We start from the raw sequence: 18,326 nt of genomic DNA, 5'->3' as shown, positions 1-18,326 counted from the left end.
TTCACTGCAGGGGGTGCGGGTTCAATCCCTGGTTGGGGAACTAAGATCCCACATGACATGCAGCGCAGCCAAAAAAAAAAAGAAAGCAAAAAACCTAAAACAAGCATGTGAATAAAATGTGGAAAAATGTGAACATCTGTTAAATCAGTAGATCCACTCATGCATTATATTATTTTCTGTAGGATTAAAAAATTTCATAATTAAAAATAAACAACAGAAAAGAAAAGCTGGCTGCAATGCAGAGAAGCAGCTGGAAGGGGCTGGACTGGGGTGAACTGAGAGGCCTGGTAACAAGGCTGTAGATGCAAGGGAGGAGTCAGGAGGGCTTGGCCAAGGGGCCTGGGACAGAGAGGAGGGATTTGCAGGAGTGAGAGATGGTGCAGTGACTAAGAAAGCGGAGAAGGGAGGAGGGGAAGGAGGAGGGAAGGGTCTAGACAGGAGCTGGGTTTGGAACATGCTGAGGTGCAGGCACACGTGTGACTTTATACGTGGAGATGTCTTGAAGGGTCAGCCTGCGGTCAGCTCACGGTCCATCTGTCTCCACTCCCTCAGCCCCGTCCTGAACCCAGTGACCTGCCCATAGCAGGTGCTCAGCAAACATGGTCACACGCTCACCCTCACCCACCCTCCAGCTGACGACAGAGGCTGGGCCCAGGGAACCAGCCCTGGCTGAGAGAAGATGCCCAAGGAGCGCAGAGCCCCGCCCCAAGCCTATTCCTGGTGCCCTATCTGACCCAGATCTCCGACAGCTGGTGGGGTATTTTGGGGGCCAGCCTGACCCTGCAAGCGCCACTCCCTTGTCTGGGCAAATGCCCTCCGCTCAGCTATTTCTAGCGGGGGCAGCAGCGGGGCAGGCGGAGCCCTGGAGGAACAGCAAGCACCAGGCAGGAAGGGGTCCGGTGATGGAACGGGGAGACCAGAAGGGGAAGACCCAGCTTGCGGTTCCCGCCCTCCGCATCCCCACCCTACCCACAGTAACCCCAACCCCGACTCTCTGGGGCAGCCTGGGTGAGGGCTGAGAGCACTGCCAGGCCTGGGGCAGGGGGCCTGCTGTCACATCGCTGCTGGGAGGGGGGAGGAGCCAAAGGCTGGCCATCATGGGTGCGCTTCGGAGGCAGCGCAACCTCCCCACCGGGGTGCGAAGACTGTCACAGGATTCCCAAAGGAACGTCCACAAAGAAGTCATCGTCAGGAAAAAAGGTTAATAGTCCCCTGAGAAGGGGAAGCAGCTCCACGCCCCACCAAAGGCTTTTGGCTTTGAGGGTGCAGACCCACCCAGCCCCTGCTCACTGCAGTCCGTGACCCCCATACAGACCGGGGTCAGGCCCTCCCCTGCCCTTCTCCCAGATTCCTGCCTGGGACGTGGGAACATCCCGGGGGGAGAGATACAGACAAGAGAGACCCAGAGACGGACAAAGACATACCAGAGCCAGAGAAAACGCCTCCAGAAAGGAGGCTGGGGAAGGGCCACAGGGACGAACAGAGCTGTGCCTGGAGACAGGCCCAGACTCAGAGACCCTTGGGAGACAGAGATAACAGAGACACTGGGGAAAGAGACAGAGAGAGAACATCGTAGGGAGAATCTGAGACTCAAGGGCAGAGAAAAGGAAATAAACATACGCACAAAAACTGACCATGTCTCTCTCTCTCGGCCCAGCCCACACCCTCCCCAGCCTGGGCAGGGGCTCAGGGCAGCAACCGCCTCCAGGGCCCAGCCCAGCCCCACCTGCTCTGCAGCCAGAGCCTTCCTTGCAGGGGAGGGAAAGGACTCTCCGCCTCTCTGAGGTGTTGGGGTCTCTCAGGCTGGCTCTGCCATGCGCTGGCCCATGCAGGGGCTGTATCAACGTTACAAGTGACAAGTGGACAGAAGGGTTTGCATGTGGATCCAGAGCTGGGCTGCTGGGCTGGATCCTGGCCCCCCACCCACAGAGAGGATGGTTCTGTAGTTCCAGCCTCCCTCACCTCGGTTCTCAACAACACAGCCAAGAAAAGTAGGTATTCCAACCGGCCCAAGGTGTCCCAACTGCATCAAAAAATACATAAGCCGTTGGATGACACCTTACAGCTTTGAGTCCTCCTACATGTGGTAGATTTCTCGGCCTGTCCCCCCTCCCCCGCCCCCATCCTGGTCCCCGCTCCACTGCACTGTAGCATGGAGGGAGGGGCAGGCAGGGCACACAGAGAGGGGTTACTCTCCACCCTCCCACTGGGGGCTCCTCCTCACAAGGTTCCAAGATGAGGGGTGCAGCCCTGGGAATCTCGCGATAAAAACAACCCCATCTCCTTGGGGAGCCAGACAGGCCAGCCTTCACCAGAGATGCCCGCGGGACACCAGCCCAGCACCTTCTCAGTGGGAAGAATGGCCGCTTGTCGTGCACCAGAGCCACCCTCTCTGCAAGCATCTCAACTCCAGCCTGTACACCAGCCTCATGCTTCCTGTTTGGGTGGGTTTTTTTTTAAGGTATATCTGAATGTGGTCCATTTAGCCCCAGGGACGCCCCCGCGCCCGCCCCATTCCTAGCCTCCTCTCCAGCCCCTCTGCCAGCACTGAGCTCAGCCTTCCAGCGTGGCTGAACTGGCCACTTTGTTCTGCTGGGCACCAGATAAACGCTCCCTAATTAGCAGACGGAGCCAAGCCCTGGCTCGCATTTGGGGCTGTCTCACGGCCAGCCCTGGAGCATTCATTTACTGCCGCTTGGGGGGTGCCTAAGACCCTTTCGTGGCTGCGAAAATGTTCCCTGAGTCCAGGCTGGACAGACAGTGTCCACAGGGCAGTGATCGCCACCCTAACGACGCCGTATAGCTGTTCCAGGCTCAGTGGGAAAGGTTTCCTGTGCCTTGTCTCCTGGAAATCTCACAAGGACTCTATGAGGCAGCTTCTTCAATTAGAGCCATTTAGCAGATGAGAAGGCTGAGTCTCTTGGAGGTGAGGTAATGGCCCAGGGTCACACAGCTGATAAGAGGTGGTAGGGCTGAGGTCACATTCATGTAAATCTGTCTGACAACAAAGCCTGAGCTTCCCATCACCCAGACAAACTGCTCCACTCGGAAAGTTGGGAAGCTGGCACCAGGAATCCCACGAGCTCTTTTGGAGAGCCTGCTGTTTCCCAGCTGTGGTCTCTGAAGAATCTAAAATCTTTTATCCTTGGCTCTAGCTAAACTTTGGATGTGAAGGAAAGAACTCCAATTCTCCAATACTACCTATAATGGCCTGGCCTGAGGAAATGTCCCTGAGATGCAGGAACTGCAGTCCCTAAAATCACACGGGGGCTGAGGTCCAGCCGGGGTGGTGAGGAGCCGGTGAGGGAAATCACTGCAGCTGGCATCCCTGCGTCACCTGGCTCATGGCTGTCTTTCCTTAAACAAGCCCACAGCTCAGCCTCCCACAGTTCACCCACTGTCCCAGGTCCACAAGCCTCAAACGTAAAACCAGCTCTTGCTATTGTGGGGGAGGGGGTGAAAGGATGCCACGACCTCAGCAAGCCGGCTGGGATGCCCAAGCAGCAGGCCTGATAGCTGTGGTCTGCACCTCGGACTGCTCACCCATTCTGTGCCTGCTGCCCCCACCCTGATTCTCCCACCAGCTGGCCGCTCTGGCTCAGGCCAAGGCTGTCAGCCTGGCTTTTCCACCCAGGATGACCCTGACTTTTCCCCTCGGCGTCCCCGTTACCAAGCCTAGTGCCAGGCATGTAGCTGGCAGTCCTCCAAGGTGCCAGAATTGACTCGAAATTCCTTCCTGTGGGAAGGGAGTGACTTGGTCACAGCTGAAGGCTTCATAAAACACACACACACACACACACCACTCACCTGGCCACCACCATAGATCTTCCTTCCCTTCATTCTCCAGTTTGGAGGGGATCCTGTGCCCCCACCCACTTTGCAGCCAACTTTCCGTTGGTGATCCAAAGAGGGCTAGAGATAGACGGGGGCCCGGTGGGGGCAGAGCTGAGTTTTCTAGGTCGGACCTTGGGGCCTGAGACCTGAGGAGGAGAGAGGTGACGGCGGCAGTGCCTCCCTGATGTAATTCCCAAACACACCCTGACATGACACCTTCATGCCAGGAAAACAAGGTGTGCAGCTTGGAGCAGTCAGGCAAATGGGGTGGCTTGACTCAGGTGCTGCCTCTGGCAAAGCTGGGGTTATTATCCAGTGAGAGAAGTGCGTGGTGGTAGGCAGGACACGTGGGCTAAACTCCAGGCAGCAGCCAGTCAGACCCTTCTGGGAGCTGGAGAGAAGTCTTCTGCTCTGCACAGGCATCTTCTCTCCAGGGAAGGTGAATGGTTGCACCCTCCCCCCAGGAGCTCTCTTGGTGATGCAAGGGAGGCTTCCTCCTTGGCCAAAAACAAAAAGAAGACTTCTGGAAGAGAGGCTAAAATCCCAGATTGGAATAAACTAAAGCTAGAGTGCCCGAGTTCTGGTCCTGCTGTCACTTGCTGGCCCTGTAATGTGGATGAGCCACTTCCCTTTCTAGGGCCTCATTTCCTCATCTGTCAAATAAAGGAAGTGGACTACATCAGAGGGTGGCCAATAAGCTTCATCTCAAGGTACATTGCCAACTGATAGGTAGTGTCTTCCTGAAGATATTTGGGTTTGTTTTTTAGGAAAGACTCCGAGACCATGTCTGGGCACAGGACCCACGAACAATGTCAGCCACGGACACGGGATGGGAATGTGCTGTGATCGAGTAGTGATGCCTGTTGTGGGTGTGAGACCAGAAAGTGGCAGCTTGAGTGCCAGATATGTTACCTTCCTGGTAGATGATTTCTAAGGGCCTTCTGGTTGTGAAACTCCCATTTCCACTCCAATTCTCCAGCAGATCTGGTTGATGCTGGTTGGCAAGCATGTACCTCCCATATTGTGATATTTGCACACAGCTGATTTCTCTCCCTAAAAAAGATGTTCTCATCCGCCCTGCAGGGGAGTTACTGGGAGAACTAAGCCCCAAGTGCCCACACCCACCAGACTTCACCCAGAAGCTTACAGCCGTTGAATAGTGCCAAGGTTTACTACCTAGAGGTCGTTCTGGCTTTTCTTACAATTTTCCCCAGTGTCTACAAAGGGGCTTCCCCCACTGTGTGACGATCCCACCTGCCCTGAAGGGAGGACGAGTGCACAGAAAAAGGCAGCGGTGCCTCCTGACTTCCTGGTAGGCACACGTGGGCATCTTGCCGGACACAGTTTGTTCCCTGATGAACTCCTTGGGAGACATGTGCCAGGATCACCTACAGACCATTCACCAGGAAGACCACATTCACCAAGTGCACGCAGCTACCAAAACAGGTGCTCACAGACCAAGTACTCATCTGTACAGGAAAAGATTAATTTCCCAAGCGCACCTGCAGCGTGGCAAGGATCCCACAGCTCTGGGCTGCTTCAGACCGTTGGATAAGCTCCTCTCCTCTCTTTGCATCCTTAGGCTCTGCCTGGGGTCGATGCTGGGGTGGCTGACAGCAGACCCTGCCGTGGTATGCATCGGGCATGGATGTGCGGAGACCCTCCCCCATGTACGCTGCCCACGGCCACCTCTCTCCATCTGTGCTGGACCTGCGAGATCCCTCATGTATAAGGTCATTCCTAAATCCATGGGGTTGGGGAAACTGCACGAGAAGGAGTCACCGTACAAACTGTGCAAACTCCATCTGCTTGGAGCGGAAAAAAATTAACCCACCTTCAAGTGCACTCTAGCTGGGCACCAAGCAACCCAGGATTCCAACTCAGTGTAAACAGCTTTCCATCTTGAGCTGGCTTGGAGGTACCATTTCCCCAGGCCTTCCCCACCCAACACTCCCTGGAGAGCAGACATCCCATGGCCCTCCCTGCTCCTCACCCCAATGCTAGGCAGAACCTGCCAGAGGGGAAATCAGTAGAGACAGAGAGGAAGCTGGAGTGCACCCTCAGGTCACGTGGGCCAGATGAAAGTGAGCGGTTGAGGAAGAGCCAGCTTGTGGGGAGGGGAAGCCAGCCACAGAATTCCCAGGAGCTACTGGAATCCCCACAGTGCGCCCCTGGAATCCCCCATGTTCCATTAGGAATCTGAAAGATGCTTCTTTCCAAGAGCAAGGAAAAACTGTAGACCAATCGTTACTTTCTAAACAGCATTGTTTTCCTAACAGAGGAAGGTGGATTGGCAATTACGCTTTGGAGGTAGTTTATCTGGGAAGCCCTTAACACCACCACCTGCCTCTCCTGCCCGGAGGCAAACAGAGCTATGTGGTGAAAGTGAAGTCTGTATAAATGGGGCACAGGAAGAAACCTCGGCCTCTAGCTGGAGTGGGGATGTCCAGATATTTTCTCTTGAAGTTAAATTTCTGAGGACCTAACTGATGAGGTCTCAACTTGCCTGTCTAGGGTCTCCGCACCAGTCACTGTCCTCAGGGCTTTCTTTATATGCATTGTCTCATTTCATTCTCACCCCATGAGGCAGGTATTTTTATTATCCCCATTACACAGATGAGAAAACCAAGGTACGGAGGGGTTAAAGAACTCACCAAAGGTTATATACAGTTAGTAAGTGCTGGAGCTGATCTTGGAATCCAACCATCCTGACCCTGGAGTACCTACCCTTAACCACTGCACTCCATGGTCATGAAGCTCTCGGTGTGGTTCATCATGACGCGAGAACCGCCACCCAAGTGTTTCTTGGCCCAATACACAGTTCATGTGTTGTACACAATATTTGAATACGAGATTCCAGTTTGACAAGATAATTTGGACAGGTCCCTGGGATTTGCTGTAATGGATTCTAACCAATTACATTCCATAGGAATGATCTAGAATGATGATTCAGGAAATATGAGGTAATGTAATTTTAATAATCATTTTCATTTTCTTTCTCTTGTTAGATATGTTATCATCTATTTTTTTTAACCTGTGTGTTTTGTCCCATTAAACTGTAATGACCAGGAGAAACACAGTTTATTTTAGACCTCCCAATTTTCCTACCTCCCCCCCATAGGTATCTTTTTAATTATTATATACAAATGTTGTAAATAATACATGAATACATTCTCCTTTTTTTCCAAAAAGTAAGACACTACAAATAAGGCTAACGTTCCCCTGTGACTAGGCCCTCCCTCCCACCCATGTCCCCAGCCCTCTTCCAGAGATAACTCTTTTACCAATTTGGAGTGCATCCTTCCAGACCTTTTAAAAATAATGATGTACTTATGCTGTGCATGTGCTTATAAAAGATATATCTTGTTGTTTTTGCATAATTGCTACCATACAAGTTTTTGAAACTTACATTGGCCATCTGTTAACATTTCTTAGAGCTCCATCCATGGCACAGATCAACCTCATTTGTTTTGACTGTTGTACAAAGTGGTATGAGATGACGGCTTACTTAACCATCCTCTACATTTCCCATTTTTGCCGTGGCAAACAACAGGAGGCTTCCTGGGACTGGGGACTGACCTTGGTTAAGGCCAATGTTCTTGTCTGTCCAGGGCATGTGAGCAATCACAATGACCCTCAGCTCATTGCACTGCTGGCGCTAGAACTGCCACACCAGGCGCCAGAACCCTCTAGAATCTTTGGTACAAACTTGTTCTTAGAACTTGACAAGTTACCTCCCCCAGGCTTTAGTCTAGGGTCAATGATCTCAAACAACACAGAGCTTGCCTTGATGATTAAAAGACAGAGCCTGAAGGAAAGACACTTCCCCCAGACCTCTCTTCTGCTCTCAGGTTGATCCCTGCACACACCAGGATCACCCCAGTTTGACCTGAGCTGAGGCCTGCTCTGGACACCAAACTAAAGCTCATATAAATTTAAGGAATGGGAAAACGAACACAGATGTTTTCCTGCAAAGTGAGGGACTGGGAGTAGAACTCTTCTAATTATAAAAACGCCGTGATCCTATAACTCTTCATACTTTACATCAGAACACGCCCACATACCCATACACATCCCTCCTAAGGTCGGTTATTAATGATTTGGGGATTATAGTTCTGTTCACCCATCATTAGCCTGGCTATTTGAAGGCTGAAAAGTGAGTGTGACCCTGGGTGGGTAAGTGGGTGGAGAGGCTAGAGATGAATAAGGAAGAGAGATAAAAGCTCTTCAAAATAGGTTGTCCTTCAGAGCAAATGAGCAAACCTGAACAGCCTTCTTAACTCTATCTTCCAGGCAGCGTGGGGGAGGCTAAAGGGCCTCTCCCAGCTCTGATCAAATATTGACCCTGTGCACTCCCTGGCCCGAGTTCAGACCAAAGGGCCAGCAGCACTATGGAGCTGATGTTTGCAGAGCAATTACCGCATCCCAGTGCCTTGTAGGTCAGATTGTGAAACAACCTTCGATGGAGCCGGAGCTTCGGAGAGCCTTCCGGTCCTTCCTCAGTGGGGCCAGGCCTTGGGGGAGACACTTAACAGTGAAGGAGCTGTGCGAGGAAATTTACAGAGGCTGGAAATGCGGTCCAGCGCCAAAGAGAAGGCAACTTAAGAGCATCTGCGGCATTTTCTCCCCCTCCTTCTCCCCTTAACTCCACCTCCTAGTAATCCAAGCGCTTTATAACCAAACAGGACTCAACATCAGGCCTTGTCCCCGCCAGCTCCCTCTGGGACAGGTCCCTTTCCCGGGTCAGATAGGGCTGAGTGGTGGGTTATTTTTAGAAGAAACGAATTTCCACTTGGAGACCAAGAGCCTCTCCTCTCCCTGGTCCCAACTTGACATCTGAAATGCCCTTAGAAGCCCTCTCTAGTAACTGACCTGGTTTCTAGAAGAGGTGTTTGGAAGAGCTGTTGAATTTGAACTGTACTCGGGCTGGGACAAATTACGGAACACAGTCTCCCTCCTGCTGCAGGGGCCCAGGAGGCGGCAGAGCACGCGGCAGTGGGCACAAAGCCACCGCGAGCCTGTTGTGTGTCCCAGATGGTCAGAGGCAGCACAGGCCCACAGAACTTCCTGTGATGACAGAAATGTTCTGTAGCTGCTCCAGACGTAGCTATTAGCCACGGTGGCTATTGGGCATTGCAATGCAGCAAGTATGGCCAAGAAACGAAGTTTCATTTCATTAAAAAAATAAATAAATAAACAATTTAATTTTTAAAATTTAATCTTTAAGTTTTTCAATTAAATTTAAATGCAACCAGCCACACGTGAATAGCACAGGTCTGAAGGCTCCATACCTGGTGCTTCCCAGTGGGCAGGAAGAGGCACTGGGTTCACAGCGCCTTGTGTGAGAAGGAGGCAGAACCACTGGGTCGGAAGACTCAGGGCAGAGGCATGGGGACAGAAGAAGGTTGGGGGCAGAGTAGAGGGTCTTATCCCAGTGCCCTCGAAAGAATTTCAGGGGGGTGTGAATGACCAAGAAGGTTATCAGAATCGTATATGTACATTTATGCTTGTCTGGAGAGATGCACAAAAGAACCCTGAGCTCCCCAAATATAATAAGATAAAATAACTCACTGATCTGTCAGATAAACTTACTTCTTCAGGGCAGCCTGCTCTAATACCAGAGTATAAGGTTTCCCTGTAATATGTCTATGGTTCTTTTCTTTGTAGCATTTGGAATCATATAAAATAATATGTATATATACTTTTGAACTAAAATCTGTCTTCTCTCACTAAGCTGTAAGTCCCATAAAAGCAGTAACCAGATCTGCTTCGGCTCACCAATAAATCTCCACCCAGAGCCTGGCATTCTGCCTGGGACACAGGTACTTAAGACTGGATAGATTGGGATAGATGGATGGATGGATGGATGGATAGATGGACAGATGGACAGACAGAGAGGAGGCAGACAAGCAGGCATAAATGAACAAACAAATTAAGAAATAAGTTAGGGACATACTTTACCCCAATAACTATAAATCTCAAAAGCAACCAAATCCCCTCAAACTGGAGTGGGGGTGGGTGGCTTTATCACTCTAGGCTGCTGTCACCAATCAAAACCATATGGGCATCTTCTGAGTTGCCCCCTCCCAAGAAGGATGCCCTTTCCTTCCTCTTCATCCCTTGTCATGTTACTTGTACCTCAATCTAGTATTTATTTCATCTACAGTGGACTTAATTGCTTAAAAGTCTACTTTCCCCACTAGATACAGACTCCTAGAAGGAAGGGACCTTGTCCTTCTCAACTAAGTGTCCCTCAGCCTGTGCCACTTCTGCCCTGTGAAAGTGCAAATGCGGTGGAGGCCTCAGCAAAGGCCAGTTCACTCTTACCTCGATCCAGCCTGACTTCCTCATGTTTATACTTCTACCCTTGCCACACACAGCCAGGCTAAGGCTGTCAGATTTAGCAAGTGAAAATACAGGACAAAGGATAAAATACGAATTTCAGATAAACAATGAATAACTTTTTCTTATATTAAAAAAAAATTTTTTTGGCTGCACCACGTGGCATGCGGGATCTTAGTTCCCCGGCCAGGGATAGAACCCATGCTCCCTGCAGTGGAAGCGCAGATTCTTAACCACTGGACCACCAGGGAAGTCCTAATGAACCACTTTTCAATATAGCTCCTGCAATATTTTGAATATACTTACACTAAAAAAAAGTATATGGTCCCCAGAAAGCCCAGAACCACAAGTCAATACAGCCAATTAATCAGCTTTCCCCAGGCTGGCTTAGTCAGCCCAGGACGTCCAGGGTTCCAATGTGGGGCTCAGCCCAAAAAAGGGGAGGGGCAAAAGGAGTCTGAGAGCATCCCTCTGTGGGCCACACCCCCGCTCCCAACTCACTCTGTCCTGCCCCAATGGCAAGTTCCAGAGAGAACCTGCGGCACTCTGAGCACTGACACAGGCCTGGGCACTGAGCAGCATTCTCAGCAGAGTGAAGCCAAGGGAGGGAAACAAGAAAGCAACACCATGACAGGAGGTACTAAGCCCCCAGACCCTTCAACCAGGCAGCCAAGCATCCTCGCTACCCGTTAACACTGAGTAGCTCACTAGACAACCACGTGTCAGGGAAACCATGGATTTGCTCATTTAATCCTCACAGCAACCCTACTGGGTGGGTGCCATTTGAATCTTCATTCTGCAGATGAGAAAATGGAGAAGTTAAGGAACCTGTCTGGAGTTACAGAGTGACAGAGTCAGCAACTGGTCCCAGGCAATGTGTCCCCAGTGCCTAAGTTTCAAGCTGAGTTCTGGGGGCCACCAAAAATGGAATTAGCAATGCCATTTGTTCTTCCTCTATAGGAGCCACCATATTAAAATCAGAGATTCTGATAAATAAAAAAGAATTTCCAAAATGAACGCCACTAAAAGTCATCATGTCAAGTTCTGAAAAATGGGTTCCCAAAGATGCTTGGTTGAAAGGTTAAATTCCAAAGAACCATCCCAACCCCTTTCCGAACTGCGTCTACAGGGTGACAATGACCTACACGGACAGGCCTGGCCATGCTCATGACTAGGGCCAGCGCCTTGTACAGCTGCTTCATGCCATGTGTCCCTTCTCGACACACAGGAAATGAGCCCTCCAGGCAAGGGAGAAGTGGGGGGAGCAGCATTCCTTTCTTGTGAGATTCTGTAACTAGGGAGGGGGTGGGGGAATAGAACAGAAAAGGAGGAGGGGGGGAGAAAAGTTCTGATTCGAGAGTTTCCGCTGGCTGTCAGACCCCCTCTGGCTCATCAATGAGTCCTTTCAGGGTTCCCTCTCCCCAACTAAGTGATCATTTCCTGTCCAGCACACTACACCCATTGATGTACACTATATCCATCAGCAAATCCCAAAAGTTTACACGGGAAGGACACAAGCAGACTGGACAGGAATTGACGGGGGGAAGTGGAAGAAGGCAGGAGGGTAAGGCGTGGCTTTCAATACCACATTGTTAGATTAAGAGAGGGATTTGTAATGCAGGAAGCTGGCTCACCTTTGGCTCATCTCATAGGTAGAGCCATAAGGACAATGGGATAAAATCAGATACCTGGAGGCAAACATGCAAGCCTGGCCTCTCCAAGATGGCTCACCACCAGAGGCCTGCAAAGGAAGGAATAGACCTTGGTTGTGAGGGCCAGCAGTGGATGTCTCTTCTTTGTGTTTTTATAGGCCTAAACCAGGCTCAGAGCCCTAAGGAAGAATCTAGAACCCCTCAGCTTTCCCCTCCTGGTATAGGAAGGGTTGCTGCCCAACTCACAATGATTCTGCCTTGCCTGGTACTTGCCTCTGATAAACAGGGGTGGGCTCCCTAGTGGCCACGTGTTCATGTCTGTCTACCCTAGACTGTAGTGATTGGTTCAGAGAGAGCACCTGACCCAAGTCAGGCCAATCAGAGTCCTGCTTGGGATTTTTCGAATTTGGAACTGGGAGAGAGGCAATCTCTCTGCTACCAGGAACCATAAGATATGAAATTCAGGAGCTATTGACAGCCGAACTACTGAGGATAGTGCCCAGAGAGAAGCCAAGACAAGACAGAGGGAGAGCAGCCCTGGTTTCAGGTGTTCCTGAAGCCACTGCCTCACTCCCCTTTCCACCATCTGGTTGACTGCATAAGCTTCCCTGCTATATCCTTCCAACCAAGTCTCCTTTTTGTATAACCCAGTATGAGTGTAAAACTATTACTTGTAACCTAAAGAGGCCTAACCAAATTAGCTGGCACCAAGGGAGGTGTCTACAATAGAGCTGTGGGATCCATGCTACCATCCCCCTGTGTGACATGCCTGGGTATGTTAGAGAGACACACATATCATACACGTGCACAAACAGGGTGACAAGAGCCTTATTTGGTCAGACAGACACAGTGGTATGCCTGGTTTGTGTCTGTAGTTCAAGATATTGCTTATTTTCTGTTTCAGGCTTTTCTGTCTGTTTGCTTTTCTTTGCCTGCAGTGATGTGGTGGCTTGTGTCTCACCCTGGATGTTTATAGACACATGTCTGCACAGGCACACAGCAGCCGCGGCCATCCTCCCGCCTCTCCGCCCTAGTTTCCCACCCTCCAGACGAAGGAGGGTGACAAAGCATGACTGTTAAGACCATCTGAGGAAGCCAACAAAGCCCCAAGTGTCTGCCTGCAACATCCAAGGCTGAGCCCAGCCCAGCCCGACTGCCAAGGTTCCCTCTTCCATCCCCCTGCTCTGCCTAGACTCTGACCCTGAGAGCTTTGGAAGGGAGTTCGCTGGATGAGTGAGGACATGAGGGAGGCCAGCCCGCCAGAGAGTCAGGCCACTTCATGTGGAACCAGGCACCATCTGAGTTCAGACCCACTCACCTGCAGGTCAAAGAACTTGCTGTACCTCCGGTAGATGGTCTGGGACGTGGAGTCAGACCAGGTCACGTTGATGATATACACCTGTGGGGAAAAGATAAGAGCGGGTGAGTGAGTGACTAAGGCAGGGCCTCAAGCTGTGCCAGGAATCGTTTCACATGACTGTAGGTGTTCCATGTCAGGACCATTTTCTCATCTTTGTCCCCAGGGCTTTAGCACAGTGTCAGGTACACATGGATGCTACACATATGTCTAACACACACACACACACATAGAGAAGGGTATTCAATAAAATGCTAAAGATGGTTATCTTAGGAGGGTAGGGTTACAAGTGGTTTTAATTTTCCTCTTCTTGTTTATATGTATTTTACACAATGAACATAAATTTGGGGTTGTTTAAAAATTTAAGTAGCTAATTTCCACGGGTTCTCAAACTTTATGGCAAGTGAGATTCCGCAGAGATTCCTTCCAAAATTGCAGATGTCAGGACCCTACCCTCTGAAACTCTGCATAAGTAGACCTGGGTTTTGGAGGCTCAGGCATCTACATTTTATTTTGTTTTATTAAAAAATTTTTATAGAGCAGTTTCAGGTTCACAGAAAAATTGAGCAGAAGGTACAGAGGGTTCACATATATCCCTGCCCCTCCATGCACAGCCTCTCCGATTATCAACACCCCTCACCAGAGTGGCCCATTTGTTGAAATTGGGCATCTATGTTTTAAACAAACCACTCCAGGTTATTCTGCCACAGTTGATCCTCAGAACCCACTCTGAACCCACTTCAGGAGACTGTAAGCATTTCAGAGATGTGTGATTCATCCCAATATCCCCAAGCCTTAGCTCTGCGCCTGGCACAGAGTTGGTGCCCAGAGAACATTCTGCTCCATTGAACAACCAAACTGACCTTCTGGATGAGAGGTAGATTTGCAGGAGAGAAGTTAGCACATGGAAGATTTGTAAACTTTTCTGAAATGAAGGCATTTCAGGACCCCATTCTCAATGTCACCCCAGGTCCCAATGCTCAATCAGGCTCTGGACTACTGCCTCAGGCCACTCTGGAAGGCTCACGTGGCCCAGGAGGTGGGCGGGACTGCTGACTGGAGAAGGAGAGAAAGTCCCAGGCCCACACAATCTGGCCCACGGTCCCCCCATTTCTGTCCCTATTACCTGAACCCACACCAAAGCCACATATTCCTGGGAGACGCCTCAGTTAGAGGGAGGGTTGCCTCACACAACCTCAGGGCTACTCCACTGAACTTCCCCCGGCGCCTGCTGTGAGAGCTCCAAGTACAGCGTTAAGGGAGGGCGACCCAGGGTTAAGACATGGGCGAGACCTCCACCTGCTCCCGCCCTCAGAGGAGACCGAGCGGCTGTAGGTCGCAGCACCGGTTCCCTGGCCAGGATACCCCATCCACCGGAATCGCCCGGGGAGCTCAGGAAAACGCCACATTCCCAGGTCTCCGCTCGCAATTCACATTCAGTAGACCTGAGGGGACTCCACCAGAGAGGAGAACAAAGTGGCCAGAGAAGCCAGGGCCACAGCCACTGCGAGAAGGAAGGAACAACAGCAGAGAGGAGGAGGATGTGGACACCGTGGCATCAGAGTGGCTGACTATACCACGTGCCTGGAGCAGGGCTGTTTTGGTCTGTTTGGGCTACTATACATAATTCCATAGACTGGGTGGGTTAGACAGCAACAGTTATTTCCCACAGTCGTGGTAGCTGGAAGTCCCAGATCAAGGTTCCTGGTGGAACCTTCCTGGCTTGCAGGTGGCCACCTTCTGTTGTGTCTTCCCATGCTGGAGACAGAGTGAGCTCTAGTTGCTTCCTCTTCTTACAAGGGCACTAACCCCATCACTGGGGCTCCACCCTTGTGAACTCATCTGAAAACCTAATTATCTCCCAAAGGCCCCACCTCAGACACCACCGTATGGGGGATCTGGGCTTCAGCATGTGAATTTGGAGGACGGGTGGGGGGAGACACGAACATTTAGCCCACAGCAAGGGTTGTGTACACACGGGTGTGAGGTTTTATGTTTGGCTGCTCAGTTAACAGCCAAGGAAATGAGCTCTGAATCTAGTCCCTTCTCCCCTCCGATCTCTAAGTCACTGAGGTAGCCTCATGCAGTGCCGAGTGTTTGTTCTGAAACGCACCCAAGGAGAGGGCCATAAAGCAAAGCAAATACAGCTGAGTGTTGCTACCCTGAAATGGGATATTTATGACATGTTCTATGTGATCCCAATAAGAAAGAACATAAAGTAAAAAGGCCAACCCTCTCCTCACAAGCCCCAAATAAACTACTGACATAAATAAATATATAGGGATACGTTTTGCTTTATATCATATATAAACATATATCTCATACAGTAAATTGTAGAAACCATTTAGGTAATGGTTACTATGTGCCAGCACAGGGTAAAGCACTCATATGCATCATTAGCTCATTTAATCTTCAGCCCAATGAGGTGGCCACCATTGTCATCCCCATTTTGCACAAGAGGAAGCTGAGGTTCAGAGAAGCCAAATAACTTGCCCAAGGTCACACAGCTAGGAAAATACAGAGCAAAGGATTGAACCCAGGTCCAGCTGAGTCTAATTGCTATGTTCTTAACCACACTGGACTGTCTCCCTATACATAAATTCAGGAGTGGGGATATTTAATCAAACTAATTGGTCAGGACTGAATGGCATCTTTTTAAATAAAGTTTTGGGTGGTCTGAAAAATCTGTACAACCCTTGACGAACAGGCATGCTAATTCTGAGAGCCTGAGACCAAGAAGAGACAGAACTTGGCCCAGACAGAAGTCAACGGTTAAGAATGCTACAAAACCAGACAAACACAGAGGAAACTCTCATGCACAACTGGCTTTACCGACTGTGGCAGGATGCTCTGGCGTTTTTCACAGGGGTTATAGCCCACTTATCCCCCCTGCTGACTCCCAGCTCCTTGACTCCGAAATCCTGCCAGCTACATCTCCCCTCCCACCTGCATCTTCCCTGCCCATAGATGGTGTCTGTGCATGACCAGGTGCTGCCTTCCTGACCTCTGTCCAGGCAGAGGCACCATAAAGAGGCCCCAAGTGACCAGGCCCTCTTGGGAGAGAGCCTGTACACACTCGCAGGCCATTAGACAGCAGTCTTTCTCCTTGGCCAACCAAGCAGGACCCAGAGGAAGGGCTTAACTGGGGTTTAACATGACCCATGCTCCATCCTCTCTAGTAATTAGGGGCTTCCCTTCACCGCCCAGGGAGAATTAATCACAGGCTCACTGCCTCTGGCAGCCGGGAGGCCTCTCCTTTTGCAGAGGGGGAACCTAGGACCCAGGATGGCAATCTGCCAGGGAAAAGGCACAGACTCTGGAGTCAGCCACTCCAGGGTTTCACTCTTAGGACCTTCCTTATCTTCGGCTGTGAGACCTCACGCAGCCTCTCAGACCGCCAGGCTCTTCCTCTATTCTACACGCATAGCCTTCAGGGCTATGGGGCCTGATTCACTATGTTGGTTTCGTTGCAAGTCTGTTCACCCCGTTGGTGGCAGAGCTGGGACAGGAACCCAGACCTCCTAATTCCTAGTCTAAGACTAATCAGCACATGACCAGACCACAGCTGCCCTAGAAAAGTCCTTGCTCCTTTACGATTCAAAATAGTTGAAGAGCCACAGGGCGTTGTTGTCGTTGCTATCCAACCCTCCACCTGAACCCACAAGAATGACAGCCCTCTGGTGGCTTAGATGTGGGCGTGGGGAAATGAGCCCCCATTCCCAGGTTCTCCCAAACCTCTGGGGTTTGCCAGAGCCTCCTACCCCACTCCCTGCCTACTCTTCTGGACAAACAATGTAAATCCTGAGCTGAGGAAACAGTCAGACACCTCCCTGGAGGTAAGCCCGGAGCATCTGCACACAACCTCCTGGCTCCTTTCCCTCATCGGGGCTGTGGGCTTGTCTGCTTTCTTCCAAACCTTGACCATCCTAGATGATCACTTCTGATGAGCAATGGATACACAAAATTCCAGCCCGACTCTCTCTCCCACCCCCACATCAGAATTTCTTGAGCCTGCCTGAGCTGGCTGTGCTGGAGACCCTAGCGATAAACCGCAGAGAAAGAGCAGGTGGAGGGGAAAGGGGACAGGGCAGAGGTCATCGGAGAAAGCCAGCTCTGTTTACTGGGCTGCGTCAGGGGCCCAGATAAACTCTCCTCTGGCTGCAGGAGCAACTAAGATAAGGTTACCCAGCAGCTGGGTCTCAAGAAAGCCTTGCAATTAAACATCCTGCCTTCACACACTTTACTTGGAGTTATGTTTCCCGGGTGGAGTTTCCCTTCCTTCTGGATTTTAAAAACCCATAGATTCTATTTCCCCGTCTCTGGTCATTTCAGGCAGATGGCAAGCATCTAGGAATTGCGTCCAGCCTCTCCCAGAGAGAAAGCCCCAGAATCTCAAGTTCACCTGCCACGCTCCCCCTCTCCCTAGGAGGATCTTCACCAAAGACACAACTACAGAAACTCCACGACACTTCCGTCCCACCAGCTCTCCCACTCCGAGGCCATCTCGGGCCGCCTTCCATCTGCTCAGCTCATCAGGCCCAGAAATGTCTGAGGCTTCTGAGACTTCCAAGTCCTGCTCCTTTCAACAAGGAAACAGCCTTGATGCAAATCAGACCCGCAGCTCAACTCCAGAGCACTGAGAATGAAGTCCAGCCCAGTTCCTGCGGAGGGAGGTCCATGATCAGACTTGGGCTGTGACCAATTAATGACCCAAAGTTATGGCCTAATCATCCCTAGAAGGCCTGGGACCTGCCCATGTTTAATTCGAAAGTGCCAGTCAGTACCCGCTGCTCCCTTTGCTGATGAAAAGCACAGTTAGAGGCAAGGAGCTAGGAGCTAGGAGCTGTGAGAGAAATCCTCTATCTCCGTGGCCCTGTGGCTCAGTTTACTAAGGAGGCCTTATTTTCCCTGGCCCCCTGCCAGCTGCCCCTGGCCCCAGGCCAAATGCAAACTCAATGACAACCTTCCTTCACCTGCTCACAGGGTGGGACCAGTTGGCCAGGACTCAGGCCGTCTCATATACTTGCATAAGTTGTTCACTGCCCAAAGACTGCCCAGGACAACTAGGGGCTGAAATTTAGCCTATACTCTGCACCCCAAACTGTGCACCCTGGCTCAGGGCTGCAGGCACACAGAGAAAG

At 50.9% G+C, this 18,326-nt stretch overlaps 1 protein-coding gene across 7 annotated transcripts in view; it reads right to left on the bottom strand.

Annotated features, from left to right (window-relative positions):
* SH3PXD2A (SH3 and PX domains 2A) overlaps positions 1 to 18,326 on the bottom strand; it is a 240,117-nt gene that overhangs the window by 175,401 nt on the left and 46,390 nt on the right. For 6 of the 7 annotated variants that reach the window (XR_009053830.1, XM_057735798.1, XM_057735797.1 and 3 more), the window contains exon 2: positions 13,147 to 13,227. Coding sequence is in view for 6 of the 7 variants with exons in the window: in XM_057735798.1 (XP_057591781.1) it covers positions 13,147 to 13,227 (81 nt within the window). In the remaining variant the exon portion in view is untranslated. Of the gene's footprint in view, positions 1 to 3,807; positions 4,014 to 13,146; positions 13,228 to 18,326 lie in introns of those variants that run through there. The other variant, XM_057735795.1, reaches the window with a different exon arrangement.

The sequence above is a fragment of the Hippopotamus amphibius genome, chromosome 5 (genome assembly GCF_030028045.1).
Source record: "Hippopotamus amphibius kiboko isolate mHipAmp2 chromosome 5, mHipAmp2.hap2, whole genome shotgun sequence".
Classification (NCBI taxonomy): domain Eukaryota; kingdom Metazoa; phylum Chordata; class Mammalia; order Artiodactyla; family Hippopotamidae; genus Hippopotamus; species Hippopotamus amphibius.
Note: the sequence above shows the minus strand (reverse complement) of the source record. Positions and strands in the feature narration are given on the sequence as shown.